We start from the raw sequence: 16,496 nt of genomic DNA on the forward strand, positions 1-16,496 counted from the left end.
ATGAAGCACATAGTAATCTAGACCAGAGGTGCTCCTTATATATCAGAGGGGTTGGGGTTGAGCGGAATCTTTTCTACACGTTCAATCCACGCACACTTTGTCGAGTAGATGCATACAAATTGAAGCAATACGTGGAAGCATATACTAGTTTTCATATTTTATTCTTTTAGTCTTTTGATATTGCTAGTATATTCTGCATCATTATATATATATATATATATATATATATATATATATATATATATATATATATATATATATATATATATATATATATATATATACACGTGTGTGTACACGCGCGAATCTACAAAGTAGTTCCTGTCCTTTGTATTGTGCTGTTCCTTTTATGACAACACTTTGGGTTTCATGTAAGCAATCATTAATTCTTGATGAAAGGTAATAAAGGTAGTGCCACCGATACAATGATGCTCTTGGGAGCTACCTTCACCATCGGTGCAACTAACGAATCAATCATCCCAACAAGCTCTAAATAATATAATGTTTGACTCTTCAATTAAGTTAGTTATCTTTATGTGGCTCTCTTGCAATCTCACAATCTTCGTGTTCTTCGCCTATGATTTTTTTTTCCCTGGTTCAATCTTTCTCTTTTTTTTTTTTTTTTTAATAAAAATAATAAAAATAAATATATATTAATAATTTACTTATTAATCTATAGTTTTATTTATTTATGAAATATGATCGAGAACTTCTTCTAACCTGCCATTAAAATAATTTACTCTTATGGAGAAGATGAATATTAAGAATAACTTATCTCTCGTCATATGATATACAACATCTCAAGTTATCACCGCACATAACTCAAATAGTTAGCTCTATCGAACGAAAGTATCAACACATAGTTAAAATTGGTTTCACTCTTCTACACCAAGCTTTTATGCTACTAACATTTTAGTCAAACTTTTGAACTACAGTCGACCTGATTAAAAAGACGAACATACAAGTAATTTACCATCATTGCATACAAAATGGGTAAGATAATCGACATTCAAAGCATCACAAAGTAACCAATGTTTATTAGACTCGAAGGAGTATCAAAAATAGGTTAAATGAGCACACATAAAGGGGGTTCCGAAGGTAGATATAGGCCTAATGTTTACCTAGCATTTTTGTCAAATAGAAAATGGACACACTAAAGATGTTGCATCACCCCTCAAACACCTACCCAAAGCCCTATCTTCTCTGGTGCCAACTAGAGGGGTTCTAATTTGCTGAGATGAATGATGTTTTAGCACGTGAGAATGGCATAGTTTTGGGTCATTTTTTCTTTCGCACGGTACCGCATAACCAAAAATATTTTTGAGTTTTATATAATGATTACATGAAATAAAAACAATGACAACAAATAAAAACGAGGCTGACTCTAGTGTTTTCTATCTGGTACAAATTGTTCTAAAGAAAATAATATAAAACAAGAATCAAAAACCATCATGGATAAGCGAGAAACCATCCCTTATAATCGGTATCGATTATGATTATAATGGTTCAAAGAGTCCACTATAAAAGTATTCCCCAAGTATGTTATAAGAAACTTTTCATAATATTATTCAAGTCATTAGTTAAATCCTCCAAGCCCAAAATAAATTAAGCACCAAAGGAGCAATTATTGGGAATGTCCCTGATATAGTTTTATAGGGTTTAACCTATTCATAGTCAATAGGGTTCGGCCTCTTCCAAGTCGACAAGATTTGGCCTCCTCCGAGTCAAATGAGTTTGGCACCTTCAGGGTCAAATGAGTGTAGTGTCCGTTGAGATCGAACTATGGCAAATGTGAAATGAACGTCTGTTAACTTTAAATCTAAATCTAGATCGAACAATCAAATTCTATGCTAATAACATATAAGTGATGAAATAAATTAGATACTTATCCAAAATTTTAGTTATAGACCCTCAATCTTTATTTCATACTCTTATCTTGAATATATTCGATCTGATAATGATTTTCATAAACCTAGTTTTGTATAGACTAGCAGAAATTTTAGTTCGGTTCTAGAATTTGAAATCAATCAATTCATTTCATTAACCAATCTCAAACCTGTCTATTTTTTCGAGATATTTGATGAAAAGATATTGTTAAGAAGAGATTTGTAGTTAAAGACCTTATGTGTTTGTTGTTGATAGAACGTGACATGCTTGTAATGAAAAGAAAATATTTAAATTTGACTAACATTTTGAGAAAGAGATTATGATGCAAGAATGAAGAAAAAAAAAGTTGAAAATATAACATTTTCTTTTCTTTAAAATTTTTACTTATATTAAATTAGTGTGAGAAAATTAGGGTGCACCCTTTGAGAAATATGAAAAAGGGCACGTTTCCAAAGAACAGTCTAGAAATTCACCCAAATTTATTCTCAGCAAGTGTTCCAAAGGAGGAAAAAAAAATATAATATACTCAAATTCTTGAGTTTTGAACTATTCTTATTTGAGTAGTCGCAATCATATTCATGAAAGTATAAAAGATCGAAAAAGAGTGGTAAAAAAATGAAAAAATATTATAAATTATATTAAAAATGCATTTATCATTTTTTATTATATTATTAAAAAGTACATTATATATTATTACATAGATTAGATTAAAAAAAAGTATTATATATTATATAAGATTTGGTCTAACATAACATATGAGTGAGAATATTTTCAAGAAATGATGCCAATGTTTATATTTTCTTAAATCAGATTCGGAAGGGATAGCTAGTTCACATTGCAGTTAATATAGTGATCAGCAAGAGAAGAGTGGCATTCCTTATCGGGATCTCTTATCCTCGTTTAGAGTTAGAAATAACAATACCAAGAGCCATAAGCTCTTATTTTTAACAAAATTATTCCCAAAGCTAGTAGTTTATTCTATAGGATAGTGTCCTATTTACTATTTCTAAAGAGATTATTAGAAATAGTAAATCTTCTTTCCTTGTGTTTATGTTGAGATATTTGAGTTGATTAGTGCATTGTTACACAAGAAATATGTCTCAAATTCGAGACCACGCTAAATTTTTTTATAAAAATTCTTCTTTCCCTATTAGGTGGGAGCCACCCGAAATTGAATGGACTAAGATAAATTATGATAGGGCTTGGAACTACGGCCTAATGATAGTTTTGGATTTGTTGCAAAGAATTGTATTACTACATTATGGAAGATTAGTTTTCGGAACTTGATTTCTTGGGAGCACTCTCAAGCCATCCAACCAAATCAATATTGGAGCTGTTTGAGTTTTTTTCGTTGGATCATTCACAAACTGTGTGTAAAGGATATAACTTTTGTTTCTTACATCAAATCTGTGATGCTGGTCAAAGCTAATACACCACTTCTAATTTAGTGAAGGACTCGATAGTCGGATCTTTCCTTCCTCTGCAATTTCATTGGGCTGTTCCGATCAATGTTTCTCTCTTCTCCAGCAATATCATTGTGATTTCTCTAGAAATGCATCATTGCAGTTTATAAATTGTAAGTATGGAACAAACACTTGCGTGAATCGATGAGATATCGGCGGCGACTACTGATTCCAAGACTGTACTATCAATAATCGAATCTAACCTGACCGACACCTTGCGATGCTATTATTAATTCTTGATGTCATTATTAATTTGGTGATTAGAAAAAGGACACGATCGTCGCATATGGGCTCATATGCTAATCATAATAGGACATGTTTATCTCGATGGCATTACTCGAACGTTCTCTCTATGCTGGAGACATGAACTGTCCATCCGAGACTTGGGAGCTCCGTCGTTGCTGTTGACTGATCGATTTTTGCTTGATGACACTCTTGACTTCATGTTCTTTCTTATCGACGAAAGCAATCAGATCCTTGATGCTGGTTAAACGCATCGGGCGCTTGAAGCTGCGCTCCGATTCGGGGATTCCGACCGTTTCTTGGCTACTACTGTACTCGTTATACTGGCAAAGTATTCTCGCGAAGAAGATGATGAGAGCAACCAGACATGCAAGACCAGAGATAAGAAAAAGGCCCCAGAAACTCCCGAGGCTTAGCCGGTTCGAACCGATCCCGCTGTCCTGCGAGCTGCATCCGGTGGGTGGCAACCATTTGTCGTGGATCCTCTGGAGATCACCGTTTTCCGACAGTCTCAGGATGGCCGTGGACAAGTCCACCGCAAGAGGAGAGTCTCTCGGGAATGCCTGTCGAGACATGGGCTTCGAGTTGTCAAGGTGTTTAAGAGAAGGGGATACGAGTGCGGTGGTGAAGACGAGAGTACTTACGAAGCCCCATCCACTTTTGGTGAACTCCTGACCGACCGTCTTGAACTTGCAGTTTGTGGACAAGAAGAGTTCCACGTAGGGAAGCTCGTCGACTATGGCGGCTACGCCTCCACGTTGTGGCCCGAGCTCGAGTGCCCTGGCGTAGTCTTCAGGATTATTCAGGGATACCAACCGTGACTCGGCGATGTTGAGCTCTTCCGTCATATAGTTCTTCGCAAATGAACCCACCTGATATCCGATAGGGTCAGAGGTATGTATCAAGCTATCCAGTCCTCGGATCCCTGACGAGAGTTGCTCAACCGTGAGGATGGATGTCAGACTTGCAGTGTAGCTTGAATTGATGATCAAGACTACGAAAAGCCAGATGATCAGCACGAACCGCCCGAGCGAACTCACAGTTCTCTCTTCTGCAAGTATGCCGATGTGATTTCAATGTTCAGAGTGTGAAAGAACAAAATCATCTCAAATATTCGTTATTAGCACATCGGGGATTTGAGGTGTTCGTATGATTTACTTACTCTGAGCAAAGAACATCGTGGAGAAACTAAACCTGCAAAAGATAAATCTTTGAATCCATCAGTACATCTGAATAGTATTGCATTGGTAAACCATGGAAAGAAGTAAAGATGAGTAGTGTGGGAACACTAACCAGCATATCGTCACGAGTTGCTTTCTTGGAGACCCACGGAATTCGGCGTTCAGGCGATGCTCAAGAATCCAAACTACTGCTCCCACGAAAAGAAAGAAAGCCCCCGTGACGCACCACATCTGTATCGTAAAAGGTTTCAGGAAAGCCCATGCGCTGGAGTTCGTCTCCTTGACCGGTGCAACAATGACGAGGCCCGATTCCACGTATGGCTGTGTGAAATCGACGATCCGTGTCCTGTTTGTCACGATGGCTATGTCCCCCACAGCTGCATCGAAGTACTGAAGAACAAACTCGAGAAGTTACATGACTGCAGATGCATATATCTAAAGCATGTTAGAATGACAGAAGAACCAAACCAGCGCAGCACTCACGTTTTCATAGACCCTTTGCACGAGATCATCGTAGCTGGGATTGTTCAGCCCATCTCCAAACAGAATGAATGACAACGGAACAGGGTATGGCAACAAGTCAACTGCAGCTTTGAACACATCAATACAGTATCCTTGGACGCTGTCAGGGCTGTCATCTCTCGATACAAATTCCTTGTAACTCGTTCGATACGGGACCCCAATCCGCAAAGGCTTTCCATTGTTGGGGAACGCCCAACCTCTTGGAGTAGCCGTGGTTTCTCCAGGCCAGATGACACTGTAAAGCTGCCGGCCACTGGTGGAAGCGTTTGGTGGATTTCGATGCGACACTTCAGGAGCAACGACTGAAAGACCGGAATAGTTCGACCAGAATCCGATCCTCCGCGAACCTGTGCCTCCGATGTTCAGTATGTCATAGGCTGGATTGATCAGATCGCCATCGGAATCGAACTGGACTTGACCGCTCACACCCGAGAAGTTTGTCAGCAGCAATTTGTCGAGTAACTTATCGCCACCATCAAAGCGTTTGAGCGCCGACAAATGCAGTGAACTTCCACTCCGGTCATGCAATATAGGATCATCGGAGAAATCAATTGTTTGTTCTTCGTGGAGGAACTGATCGATAGCATGAGCGAGCAACCAAACAGAATCATACGCGTGAAACGCATAAGTGTTCAAGCTTGAGCTTGCCTTCCCGTTCCGAAACATATTGCTCCATCTGAAGGTAAATGCTCGCTTGAGATCAGACTCCGGGACATGCTGGCGAAGAACAATGGCCCCTTGTATAAGATCCATCGTGTCTGGGTTGGCTGACTCGGTCGAATCTACAACAGAAGCAAGCCAATCTGATGCTATCCACACATAACCATCACCCATCATTCCTAGAGATCTTGCCACCGAGAAGACCGTGAGACCCGAATCAGGGTTTACATGAACGACGTAAACCCGGGATTCCAATAGATTTATCTTCTCCAGCAAGCCAGTGATCGCGCTTCCGTCCGCGTTCGGAGGGAAGGCAGCTTTGTAGGAGATCTTAGAGCGTTTCTCGGCCAAAGCATCACCTAAAGCATTTATTCCTCCTCTACCAAAATCGTCATCCACGAAGATGGCAATGACCTCTCTCCAACCGTAGTGATCGATTATATCAGCTACTGCATTCATCTGGAAATGATCGCTCTGCGTCGTGCGAACCAAATATGAGTACTCCAGAGAAGAAAGTGAAGGGTCTGTGGCAGCGAAAGCGAGGAGTGGCACACGGAGCTCCTTGGCAGCATGTGAGACAACATGGGCAATCCCAGAGGACTGAGGTCCTATTATGGCAACCACCTGTTTCTCCATCAGCTGCAATGCTGCAACAGCAACAACTTTCCTCGTCACAGAAAGCCAATCCAAGACCACAGAAACATCAATTGAAGTTCCACCTACATCAACTCTACAGGATTGCAGCTCGGTAGCTAAACCTTCTAAAAGGGGAAGAAGAAAGAAGGCAGGAACAAGGCAGAAAAATGAAGCAAACGGATCAATTATCGAAGCTATCCTCCGGATTTCGCTTGTCGAGTTCACCAATACCTCTAAAAAGCAAAATGAGACTCAAAAAATGAACTTTTTCTTCCTCCTGAGGGAGACAATACTTGAAACTAAAACACAAGAAATGAACAGAAGTAGAACCAAGCAGAAGTATGAATTTAGACTGATAAAGGAGAAGAGGAAGAATCACTGTAAAATTGGCAGTTCAGAACGACATGAGCAAAGATTACTTCTTTCCCTCGGAGAGAGAAGATGTTTATTTCTTTTTTGTGGTAATAAATGCACTCCTAAATGATACGATCGATATCTCAAATCTAGAAATTTCACAAGAAAGCTTCACAGATCAGATAAAACAAAAAAAACGAAGCCGAATGATCCTAATAATCGAGTGGGAGTAAGAGATCAATTGCAGTTACCTTCCATGGTTCCAAGAAACTCACTGCAATTTGTGTCCTGCGCAAGCAACCTGAGCTTTGTTCCAGCGAGAACGCTCGGATTTCTGTTGACGTCATCGACCGCGAGCTCAATCGCAAGCTTCGCAGCTCTCCCAATCGTGGAGTTGAAGGTAAACAGAGTCCCCACTCTGATCTCGCCCGGCCTCGTGCCAGGACTCGTACCATTGCCACCGGCGGCCATGGCACCCATTATAGTAGTAGAAAAACACAAAGCCAAGAAAGAAATCGAACCCATCTTCGTGAACAACAGCAAGAATGTTTATCGGCTATAATGAAGTATAAAAGCTATAGGAGCTTAGAGAACGAAGACTCGATTGGAGAGGAAAATTAGTCAAAGTTAAGGAAAACTAGTGTAGAAAAAAGGAAGGAAACTTGTGGATTATTTGAGGATTCAGAAACATAGGTAGACTTTGAACTGATGAATGTAACTGTTCATGGAATTTGGAATAACCAATGAGAATCTAATGGTTCCAAGGAAAGACTAAGATTTGAGTGTTGGATGGGGTAAGCAGGAGTAAGACCGACCGACCGTATGCCGCGTTGCTCTGTGCTTCCTCTACGGTCAAGGAATCCATACTTGCATGTTTGGGAAGCAAAGCGGCAACCCAGAGAACTAACTACATTAGAAACATCTTTACCAGTCATTTAAAGATGGGTGAAAGGATGTGGAATCCACATTTAGTTTCAAGAACCATAAAATTCATTAAGCTGGCATTTGGCTTCTTGTGCCATCCATCTTGCTAGAAGAGATTTGTACGGCCCCATCATAAAGTGTAAGTAAGTAACCTACACGTCATTGAGCATTCGTAGCTTTGATGCTGTATTTGTCACAAAATAAAAAAATATTAATGATGACTCTTTTTGGGATTAGATAACTGTAAAACTCACATACGTGTGTGTGGGACCAGTCATTACAATTATTGTACTCTGCTTATTTAAAGGTCAAGTTTGACTTGAAGAAGTCTTTTTTAAAGGTTATTTAAAGTTTGACTTGAAGGTTGGTTGACTTCCGCGTAGGATAATATCGTTGTTTTTGGTGTGAATCAGAATTGAATCACCCCGATTCTAGTTCTGGAATCAGAACCAAAATCGTATGTTCTGATTCCGATTTTGATTCAAATCATAAGTTTTTTATTTTATTTTCAATTAAATTAAAATATTAAAAAATATAATCTTATTTTAAAATTTAAAAAATAAAATGTCCATCTATAATGAGTGTAATGATATTTTAAAAAAATTATAAAAATTTTAATATAGCTAAAATGCCTCTATCAAAATTTGAACTAGTTAAACCTTTTTTTTCATGTGTAATCAATTTTGAATCCAAAACCATCGGTTTAGAAGAACCAGAATCATCGATTTTGATTTTTCCAAATTAGGAATCGGAATCGAATCGTCCATTCGGTGTTAGTTCAATTCTAGTTTTGACTCGATTTAATTTTCATTGAAATTAAATCATGATAAAGACTAATACCAAGATCTTTAGGAGTCGAGATTGACCGTCGCATTCACGGAATTAAGCATCAAGACCATAATTAGATGGCTATTTAGTTTTAACTACATGTCACATCTAAGGAGGAAAGACAAAATGGTCGACAACTCGACTCTTATCCACCTTTTGCTAATCACTGACCACAACATCTTATTGCATGAATTCTGTTGCTTTCTTCTTTTCCTTACTTTCTCTGCCTTGCGTTTATCTCTCTTTCTTACTTGTCTTTTTTCTTCCCTTGCTTTCGTATTGATTCCATTTCTCTTGCATATGGAACTGAAGGCGGAACGGAACGATCGTCTCCCTTTCGTCAAAGAAAAGAAGAATAAACAAAGCGCGTGCATGATGTCTACATCCACACAACAATGCTTTATTCGAGTCCTTTTAGCGTACTTCGATTTAGAGAACCAGTTTCATGCAGACCATGTTCACCTGCAAGAGATGCCTTCAGATCTATGGCTTATGTCGAACGAGGTGATGAGATTTTGTTGGGAGATGGGAGCTCTAGCCATTATGCCAGTGATCATATAGCGACGATGTTAGAGCTAGCGATATTTACCACAAAACACAACAAAGACAATAAAACGGAAAAGATAAAAGCGACAAGAACACCATAACACCAGATATTGACTTTGACCTACGTTCATGGACGAAAGAGGAGCAAATTACTACTGCAAAAAAGGGACAATTACAAATGCCTTCAGAAGATGTTCCTAGGCCATAAAACACCCGAAAATACTAAACAAGAAAAACCCAAACTATAAGTCCATCTATTTAACTGAGTGTGGACTTAAACCAAAGTAAATACTTAAGTTTTCTTGTGGTGCATCTGACTTCAAAACTCAGGCCCTTATTTATAGTTCTAAGACGAGACAATAAGTCTGATTTTTTCGATGTGGGACTATGAGACTTGCCAAACTATAAAGCATATGCAACCAAATTTGCATATCTTTGTGGTGGTCGAATATCTCTCCATGGTCTATCCTTAGCTATGAAATATTGCTCTTCCTCTGGATCATCTGCGTCAGTAGACTCGGGACCACCTACTGGCATTCTTTGAGTAGAAGAGTTCGACTTAAAGGAATCTGAACTACCAATCTCAAGCTCCACCTGCTTCTGCGCACTATCATTTGTACAACTAGTAGAATCCTCTTTGGAAGATAACATAAACAATTCATCAAAAGTAACATCTCTACTTATTACAAATTTTGGGGATTTGGGATCAGAACACCATAATCTATATCCTTTCACCCCAGAAGCATACCCAAGGAAAATGCACTTTTTAGCCCGAGGCTCTAATTTTCCTTCATTTACATGCATGTATGCTGGACACCCAAAAAATTTAAAATCAGAGTAATCAGCAGGAGTACCTGACCAAACTTCCTCCGGAGTTCTAAAGTTAAGTGCTGCAGAAGGAGCGCGGTTGACAACATAACAGGCCATATTAATCGCCTCTGCCCAAAAGTCCTTTGTCAACCCTGCATTTGAGATCATACACCTTGCTCTCTCCAAAAGTGTTTTATTCATACGTTCGGCCACACCATTTTGCTGAGGCGTCATCCTAACAGTGCGATGCCGAACGATTCCTTTATTTTTGCAGAATTCTTCAAAGTCACCTTCACAAAATTCCATGCCATTATCTGTTCGAAGCCGTTTAATCTGTTTACTTGTTTGTTTCTCAATCAAAGCCTTCCATTGTTTAAAGGTTAGAAAAACATCATTTTTATGCTTCAAAAAATAAACCCAAACTTTCTTGGAATTCAATGAAAGTCAACATATACCTAGCACCACCCTTAGACTGAACATGAGCTGGACCCCAAAGGTCTGAATGAATATAGTCAAGAGTACCTTTCGTTTTGTGAACTGCCGGAGAAGTGAAGCTGACTCTTTTCTGCTTTTCAAAAATGTAGTGTTCACAAAAATCAAGTGACCCAGTACTCTGTCCGCAAAGTAGACCCCTTTTGCTCAATATGCTCAAACCGTTTTCGCTCATATGACCCAAACGCATATGCCATAATTTGGTGATATCAGAATCAGACAATGATGATGACGAAATTGCAACCGAACCTGTGACAGTAGTTCCCTACAGAATATACAAGCTACCAGACCTACAAGCTTTCATAACAATAAGGGCACTTCTAGAAACTTTCATAACTCTACCTTCAGTTGTGTATTTATACCCAAGGGCCTCTAGGGTGCCTAAAGAGATGAGATTCTTTTTTAAATCAAGAACATGTCTAACATTAGTGAGCGTCCTCACAATACCATCATGCATTTTAATTCGGATTGTGCCTCTACCAACAACATCACATGCGGCATTATTGCCCATCAAAATAATTCCACCATTACAAGATTCATATGTGGAAAACAAATCCCTATTGGGACACATGTGATAAGAACAACCCGAATCTAAAATTCATTCATTTTTAGACATCATCCTGTCATCAATAGCAGAGAAAATATTTCCAACATTCTCATCAGTTGCTATACTAACTTCAGCGGATTCAATAGTTTTCTCAACAAATTTTTCCTTTTGCTTTAATTTGTTTTTCAATTTAAAGCAATCAGATTTAATGTGCCCCATTTTATGACAATATCTGCATTCCAAATTTCTATGTCTGGATTTAGATCTAGATTTAGATCTACTATTGTCAATTTCTCTTCTATCCATTCTCCCTCTAACAACCAGACCCTCAGCCTGATTCTCTCTACTTTCCCTAGTGATATTCCTGTCTATCTGCTCCTTAGATTTCAGTGCAGATTTAATTTCTTGATACAAAACTGTTTCTTTTCCATAAATCAAAGTATCACGGAAATGCTTAAAAGATTGGGGAAGAGAACACAAGAGTAACAAAGCCTTATCCTCATCATCAATTTTTGCATCTATATTCTCCAAATCCATAATTAAAGAATCAAATTTATCAAGATGCGAGAGTATAGATGTACCTTCAATCATCCGAAGCATATACAGACTTTGCTTCAAGTAAAGACGATTCTCCAATGTCTTCTTCATGTACAAGGCTTTAAGCTTGTCCCACATGCTCTTAGCCGTAGTCTCCGTAGCTACCTCCCGTAAAACCTCATCAGAGAGATTTAGAATGATGCTTGATCGAGCCTTCTTATCAATACACGCAAGCTCTTCTTTTGACATATCATCTGGAATGCTCTCGGCTCCCTGTAATATCAAATCAACTCCGTCTTGAACCAGAATGGCCTCCATCTTGAGTTGCCACAAGCCGAAGTTGACATTTCTGTCGAATTTCTCGACAACAATCTTTGTTATTGTCATCGTTGGCAAAAGATCTTGAACCAGGCTCTAAAACCAGTTTGTTAGAGCTAGCCCCAGGATATTTATCACAAGGTAATTTTGGCAACACAACAAAGACAATAAAACTAAAAAGATAAAAGCGACAAGAACACCAGAATACCAGATATACGTGGTTCGGTCAATTGACTTTGACCTACGTCCACGGACGAAAGAGGAGCAAATTACTACTGCAAAAGAGGGACAATTATAAATGCCTTAGGAAGATGTTCCTAGGTCATAAAACACCCGAAAATACTAAATAAGAAAAACCCAAACTATAAGTCCACCTATTTAACTGAGTGTGGACTTAAACCAAAGTAAATACTTAGGTTTTCTTGTGGTGCATCTGACTTCAAAGCTCAGGCCCTTATTTATAGTTCCAAGACGAGACAATAAGTCTGATTTTCCCGACGTGGGACTATGAGACTTGCCAAACTAACAAACGATGGTAATAGAAGCGCACCTGAAGAGTGACTTCCTAATGCTGTCATCACATCATTTGTATGATTTCATCATCGATGCATACGCGAGGAATGTGATCGATCTTTGGCCAGTCAGGTCCTCGATCCTTTCTGCACCGATCACTCAGCGACGGGCACCCCCATATTCGCACTTCTTTGACCGACATTGGCACGCCACTCTCCGGCAGTGAACTGATCTTGGGGCAGTTGCCTATGCTCAGCTTCTTGATGGAGGAAACGGTGACCAAGGAAGTAGGAAGTGCCTGCAGATTCGGGCAGTTGAGAAATTGCAGATGTTCGAGGGAGGTCTGCTGCTGGAACCACTCCTCCTGCTCCACTGTGAAGGAGACGAGATCACCGCAACGATGAAGTGCCAGATTCCGGAGGGAAGAGATTCTTCCTAACGTGAACCATACATTGTCGATGAGGTTTTCATCTGTTTGGAGATGACAGAGAGATCTCAGTTCCCGCTCCCCGTATCGTTGGCCTGGCTGTGAGGTCTCATACAACTTGGGGCATCCTTCGGTCTCCATATGTCTCATGTTGGCAAGAGACCTCAGACCACCAAGTAAGCTCAACTCCGGGCAGTGATAAAGGTGCAGCTCCCGGAGTTCACTCAGGTTGGATAGACAAATCTCCGTTCTGTGTGCGTAATGATACAACTCCAACTGGTTGAGAGAGGAGAGGATTTGGAGACATCCAGGTAGCGCACTGCCGAGGTCACCACAATGCTTAAGACTGAGCTCTGCCAATGGCGACGAGGTCAGGTAGAGAAGGGGCGCTTTTCTCAGCCTCGGGCAATCGTAGAAGTGGAGCACACGAAGGCGGCCCAAGAATTGCCTGCCATCTGCTTCAGCCCATTCCTCCCACTCCTTCAAAGATTCAAATTTTAGCGTCTCCAATGACGGAAACGCCTGCTCTGCATCTCCGTAAAACTCTGCTCCTATTCGTTTCACCGGCATCGACATGAGATGTAATAGCTTGAGGAAGGGAAGCTGCCCGAGCGGTGGGAGACTTTCGCACCTCGCACAATTGTTCAGGTGGAGAGACTCCAGATTGGTGAGATGCTGATTCCTCACCAGCCAATCTGGGGAAGTCGTACCTCCGTAGTGCTGGATTCTGAGCTCTTTGAGGTTGCAGTGTGGCTCCAGACCTTCGAGTATCTCCTTTTCCCGATCGCCGGGGCTATGTATGTCGGGTTTCCTATTCAACCACAGCGAATCGAGGTGCGATTTGTCCTTCAGTTTCGCCTCCATTGCCTCCTCCTTGGTTTCGACATTCTCGAGATTCTGTATCGTGAGCCGCCTTCGGAGATTTCTCAGTTCCTTCAACTCTCCTATCTGGTGTCCTCTCTTCCTGGCGACGCGGAATTCTGCGAGTTCCTGGAGCTCCGTCAATTTCCCGATCCCGTCGATCAGAGAAATCGTTTCGGCATCCGCGTACAGATGCCGCAATTTGATCAGCCTGTTCATTCCTTCCGCCATCTTCTTAAAGCGGCATGAATTCAGATTCAGCACCTGCAGATGGCAGATCCTGGAAAATGATTTAGGCAAGTGTCTCGTCTTCGTGCAGGAAAGGTCCAAAAACCGAAGGTGTGGTAGGTCGCAGATTGCATCGGGTAACTTCTTCTTCTTCCCCATGCGGATGTTCGACAGATCTAACACCCGGAGGCTCTTGAGATTCTCAAGCATGTCTTCCAAAACATGATAAAAATCTTCAGAATCATACTCGTTGAGAAGTATGATCGTTCGAAGCTTTCGGAACTTGCAGACACCTCTCACCGCATCCAGTTTCGTTGTCCTGAGAGCCAAGTGGCGAACGGTGGGTGGAATTTCCGCAGGCTCGTCGTCGACCACGAAACATTCGTCCCAAGAAACATAAACAGCCAAATCTCTCATCAGATCATGCATCACATGTTTGTTGTTCAGCGTAGGAAGGAAGAAGTACCTGTTGGACAATTCATCAAACATCTGACTCCCCAAGTCCTCCGGTCTCGTTCTTCCCTCGGATTTGGGATGGATGAAACCTTGGGCGATCCACATCTGGACTAATCGTTCTTTATCGAACACATGACCCTTCGGGAATATGGAAGTGTAAGCAAAGCATTGTTTCAGATTTGTGCTCAGGTGCTGATAACTCAGACCCAGAGATGGAAGGATGTTTTCCACGGCGAAGTCGTCCTCCCACCACTCGCTTTCCGATATCGTCGTCCAAAACTGCTCCTCTAACCTGCGTCTCAACAAGCTTCCCATCGCCTTCCCTGCTAAAGGTAAGCCATGCAGCTTTCCCGAGATTTCCCGACCTATCAATTCCAACTTTCTCGCTAAATCGGGGTCGGGCACCTTGTCACCGAATGCACATCGCTCGAAGAGTCTCCAAAAGTCATCTTGACCCAACACCTCCAGTTTGATCGGCTCCATGGTCCCCATGGTCTCTGCAACCAGGGGGCTCTGAGTCGTCACCAGTATGGTGCTTCCTCTGGCCCCGGAGGCCAAGGCGTCGCGGAGTTGTTCCCATTTGCTTCCTGTTTCATCCCACACATCATCGAGCACAAACAAGAACCTCACGTTTCTTGTAGCATCCTGGAGCTTGGCTTGGATTTCTCCTGAGCAGATATCATCAAAGAGAGGATCGAACGCCATGTCGTACACCAGTTCTTTGACGATTTTTCTCAGGTTGAAATCGTCGGAGACGTACACCCACCTCCGGAGCTCAAAATGGTCGGCCACCAGTTGGTCGTTGTAGACGAGCTGTGCCAGTGTGGTCTTCCCTACTCCTCCCATGCCTACGATCGGAAGAACTCCGAAGCTGGGGTGGCTGCTACTCCCGGCCCTCTTGTCGCCGAAATCGGGATCATGTGCCGAACTCAGCAATATGTCCAGTATCTTATTTCTCTCTTCATCTCTCCCGATCACTTCATCGTGGAGGAATGAGCTGGTCTCCCTGGTGGCAGAATTGTCCTTCCCGTTGTACTCGTCCAGCTCTGCTTTCTTCCGGTCGATGTCAAGGCAAATATCGTCGAGATCCCCCACGAGTTTCCCTAACCTTCGGAGCTCGTCGTCGGTGACGAATAGGTTCTTCAGAAATCTGAGGGCCGAGGAGGCGAGTGCCGTTACCTTGCTGCTGTCATGCAGATGACGACTGCGGAGTTCCTTCAACTCGAACTCGTCGAGCATGTCGTCGGCCTCGTAAGCAGCATCTTTGAGTTCCGCTAGCCACAATGCCAGCGACGTGTCTCTGATCGGCCTCCCCTCGGCCGCATGGATCACGGCGTGCACGCCGGGAAGTCTCTCCTCCACTCTCTTCAGCATGGCTCTGACATCCCCCAGCACATTGCGGTCGTCGGCGCAAGAGGAGAAGGCCTCCTCCGTCATCTTGTCCCTCACCTTCCCTGCGACATAACGCGCAAACCACTCTCCAACCATCATCACCACGCCTGCCGTCTTCATCCTGGGAGATCCTCGATCCTCAGATTGCTTCTCGGCCGAAGAGTTAAGACCTAATTGTTCCTTCTTCCCTGCGGGCGCAAAAGATCCTTGAAATTGCCACCGACGACTTTCCTAACAAAATAAATATTGAGCATACATTGGGAATCCAAAAGCTGAGCCGTTGACCTCTTTGCCAATGACTTCTAAGACCAGTTCAAATACTCCCACAAGCTCACCCAACAACCATAATTAATATGAAGCCTGAAAGCAAACCACCCTTTGGTCTCATAGCAGAAGCCATTCGACCAAATAAGCTTACAATCTAGTCAAGCGATCAATAATTTAACGTATGAATCGTAACATTTAGATGGATCCAAAACAAGAAATTTAATTAAGGTGGTTGGTCACCAACTTGGTTGCTTCGAAAGGGAAACAAAGGAGAATTAGATCTGGAGGGCTTATAGATCATACACATCATCAAATAATAAGCAATACCACCTTGCTGATCCTATTGATTACTCTGCAAGCCCATCGATAAGATTTTAGATTTAAATAACATTATATCACCAATG

General features: G+C 41.5%; 2 protein-coding genes across 2 annotated transcripts; both read right to left on the minus strand.

The window, feature by feature from the left end:
* Positions 1-3,571: 3,571 nt before the first annotated feature.
* On the minus strand, positions 3,572-7,593 carry LOC135649448 (glutamate receptor 3.4-like). Its single transcript, XM_065167795.1, has 6 exons — positions 7,198-7,593; positions 5,258-6,603; positions 4,887-5,164; positions 4,756-4,787; positions 4,238-4,644; positions 3,572-4,156 (listed from the first exon to the last, which is right to left on the minus strand). Exons 1-6 carry the CDS (start codon positions 7,469-7,471, stop codon positions 3,701-3,703), a joined length of 2,793 nt encoding a protein of 930 aa, XP_065023867.1. The 5' UTR covers positions 7,472-7,593; the 3' UTR covers positions 3,572-3,700.
* A 4,131-nt stretch (positions 7,594-11,724) lies between these two features.
* LOC135648600 (disease resistance protein RGA2-like) lies at positions 11,725-16,388 on the minus strand. The gene has a single exon (XM_065166423.1). It carries the CDS (start codon positions 15,943-15,945, stop codon positions 12,526-12,528), a length of 3,420 nt encoding a protein of 1,139 aa, XP_065022495.1. The 5' UTR covers positions 15,946-16,388; the 3' UTR covers positions 11,725-12,525.
* Between the last annotated feature and the right edge of the window lie 108 nt (positions 16,389-16,496).

The sequence above is a fragment of the Musa acuminata genome, chromosome BXJ3-9 (genome assembly GCF_036884655.1).
Source record: "Musa acuminata AAA Group cultivar baxijiao chromosome BXJ3-9, Cavendish_Baxijiao_AAA, whole genome shotgun sequence".
NCBI classification, from domain to species: Eukaryota; Viridiplantae; Streptophyta; class Magnoliopsida; order Zingiberales; family Musaceae; genus Musa; species Musa acuminata.

Bases quoted from the DNA above. Each gene is read 5' to 3' on its own strand.
- LOC135649448 (XM_065167795.1), bottom strand. From the start codon at position 7,471: ATGGGTTCGATTTCTTTCTTGGCTTTGTGTTTTTCTACTACTATAATG. The intron at 6,604-7,197 runs GTAACTGCAATT...TTGCTGTTGCAG, and splicing joins GTTTCTTGGAACCATGGAAG to CATTGCAGCTGATGGAGAAA. The intron at 4,788-4,886 runs GTTAGTGTTCCC...TATCTTTTGCAG, and splicing joins CAACTCGTGACGATATGCTG to GTTTAGTTTCTCCACGATGT.
- LOC135648600 (XM_065166423.1), bottom strand. From the start codon at position 15,945: ATGAAGACGGCAGGCGTGGTGATGATGGTTGGAGAGTGGTTTGCGCGT.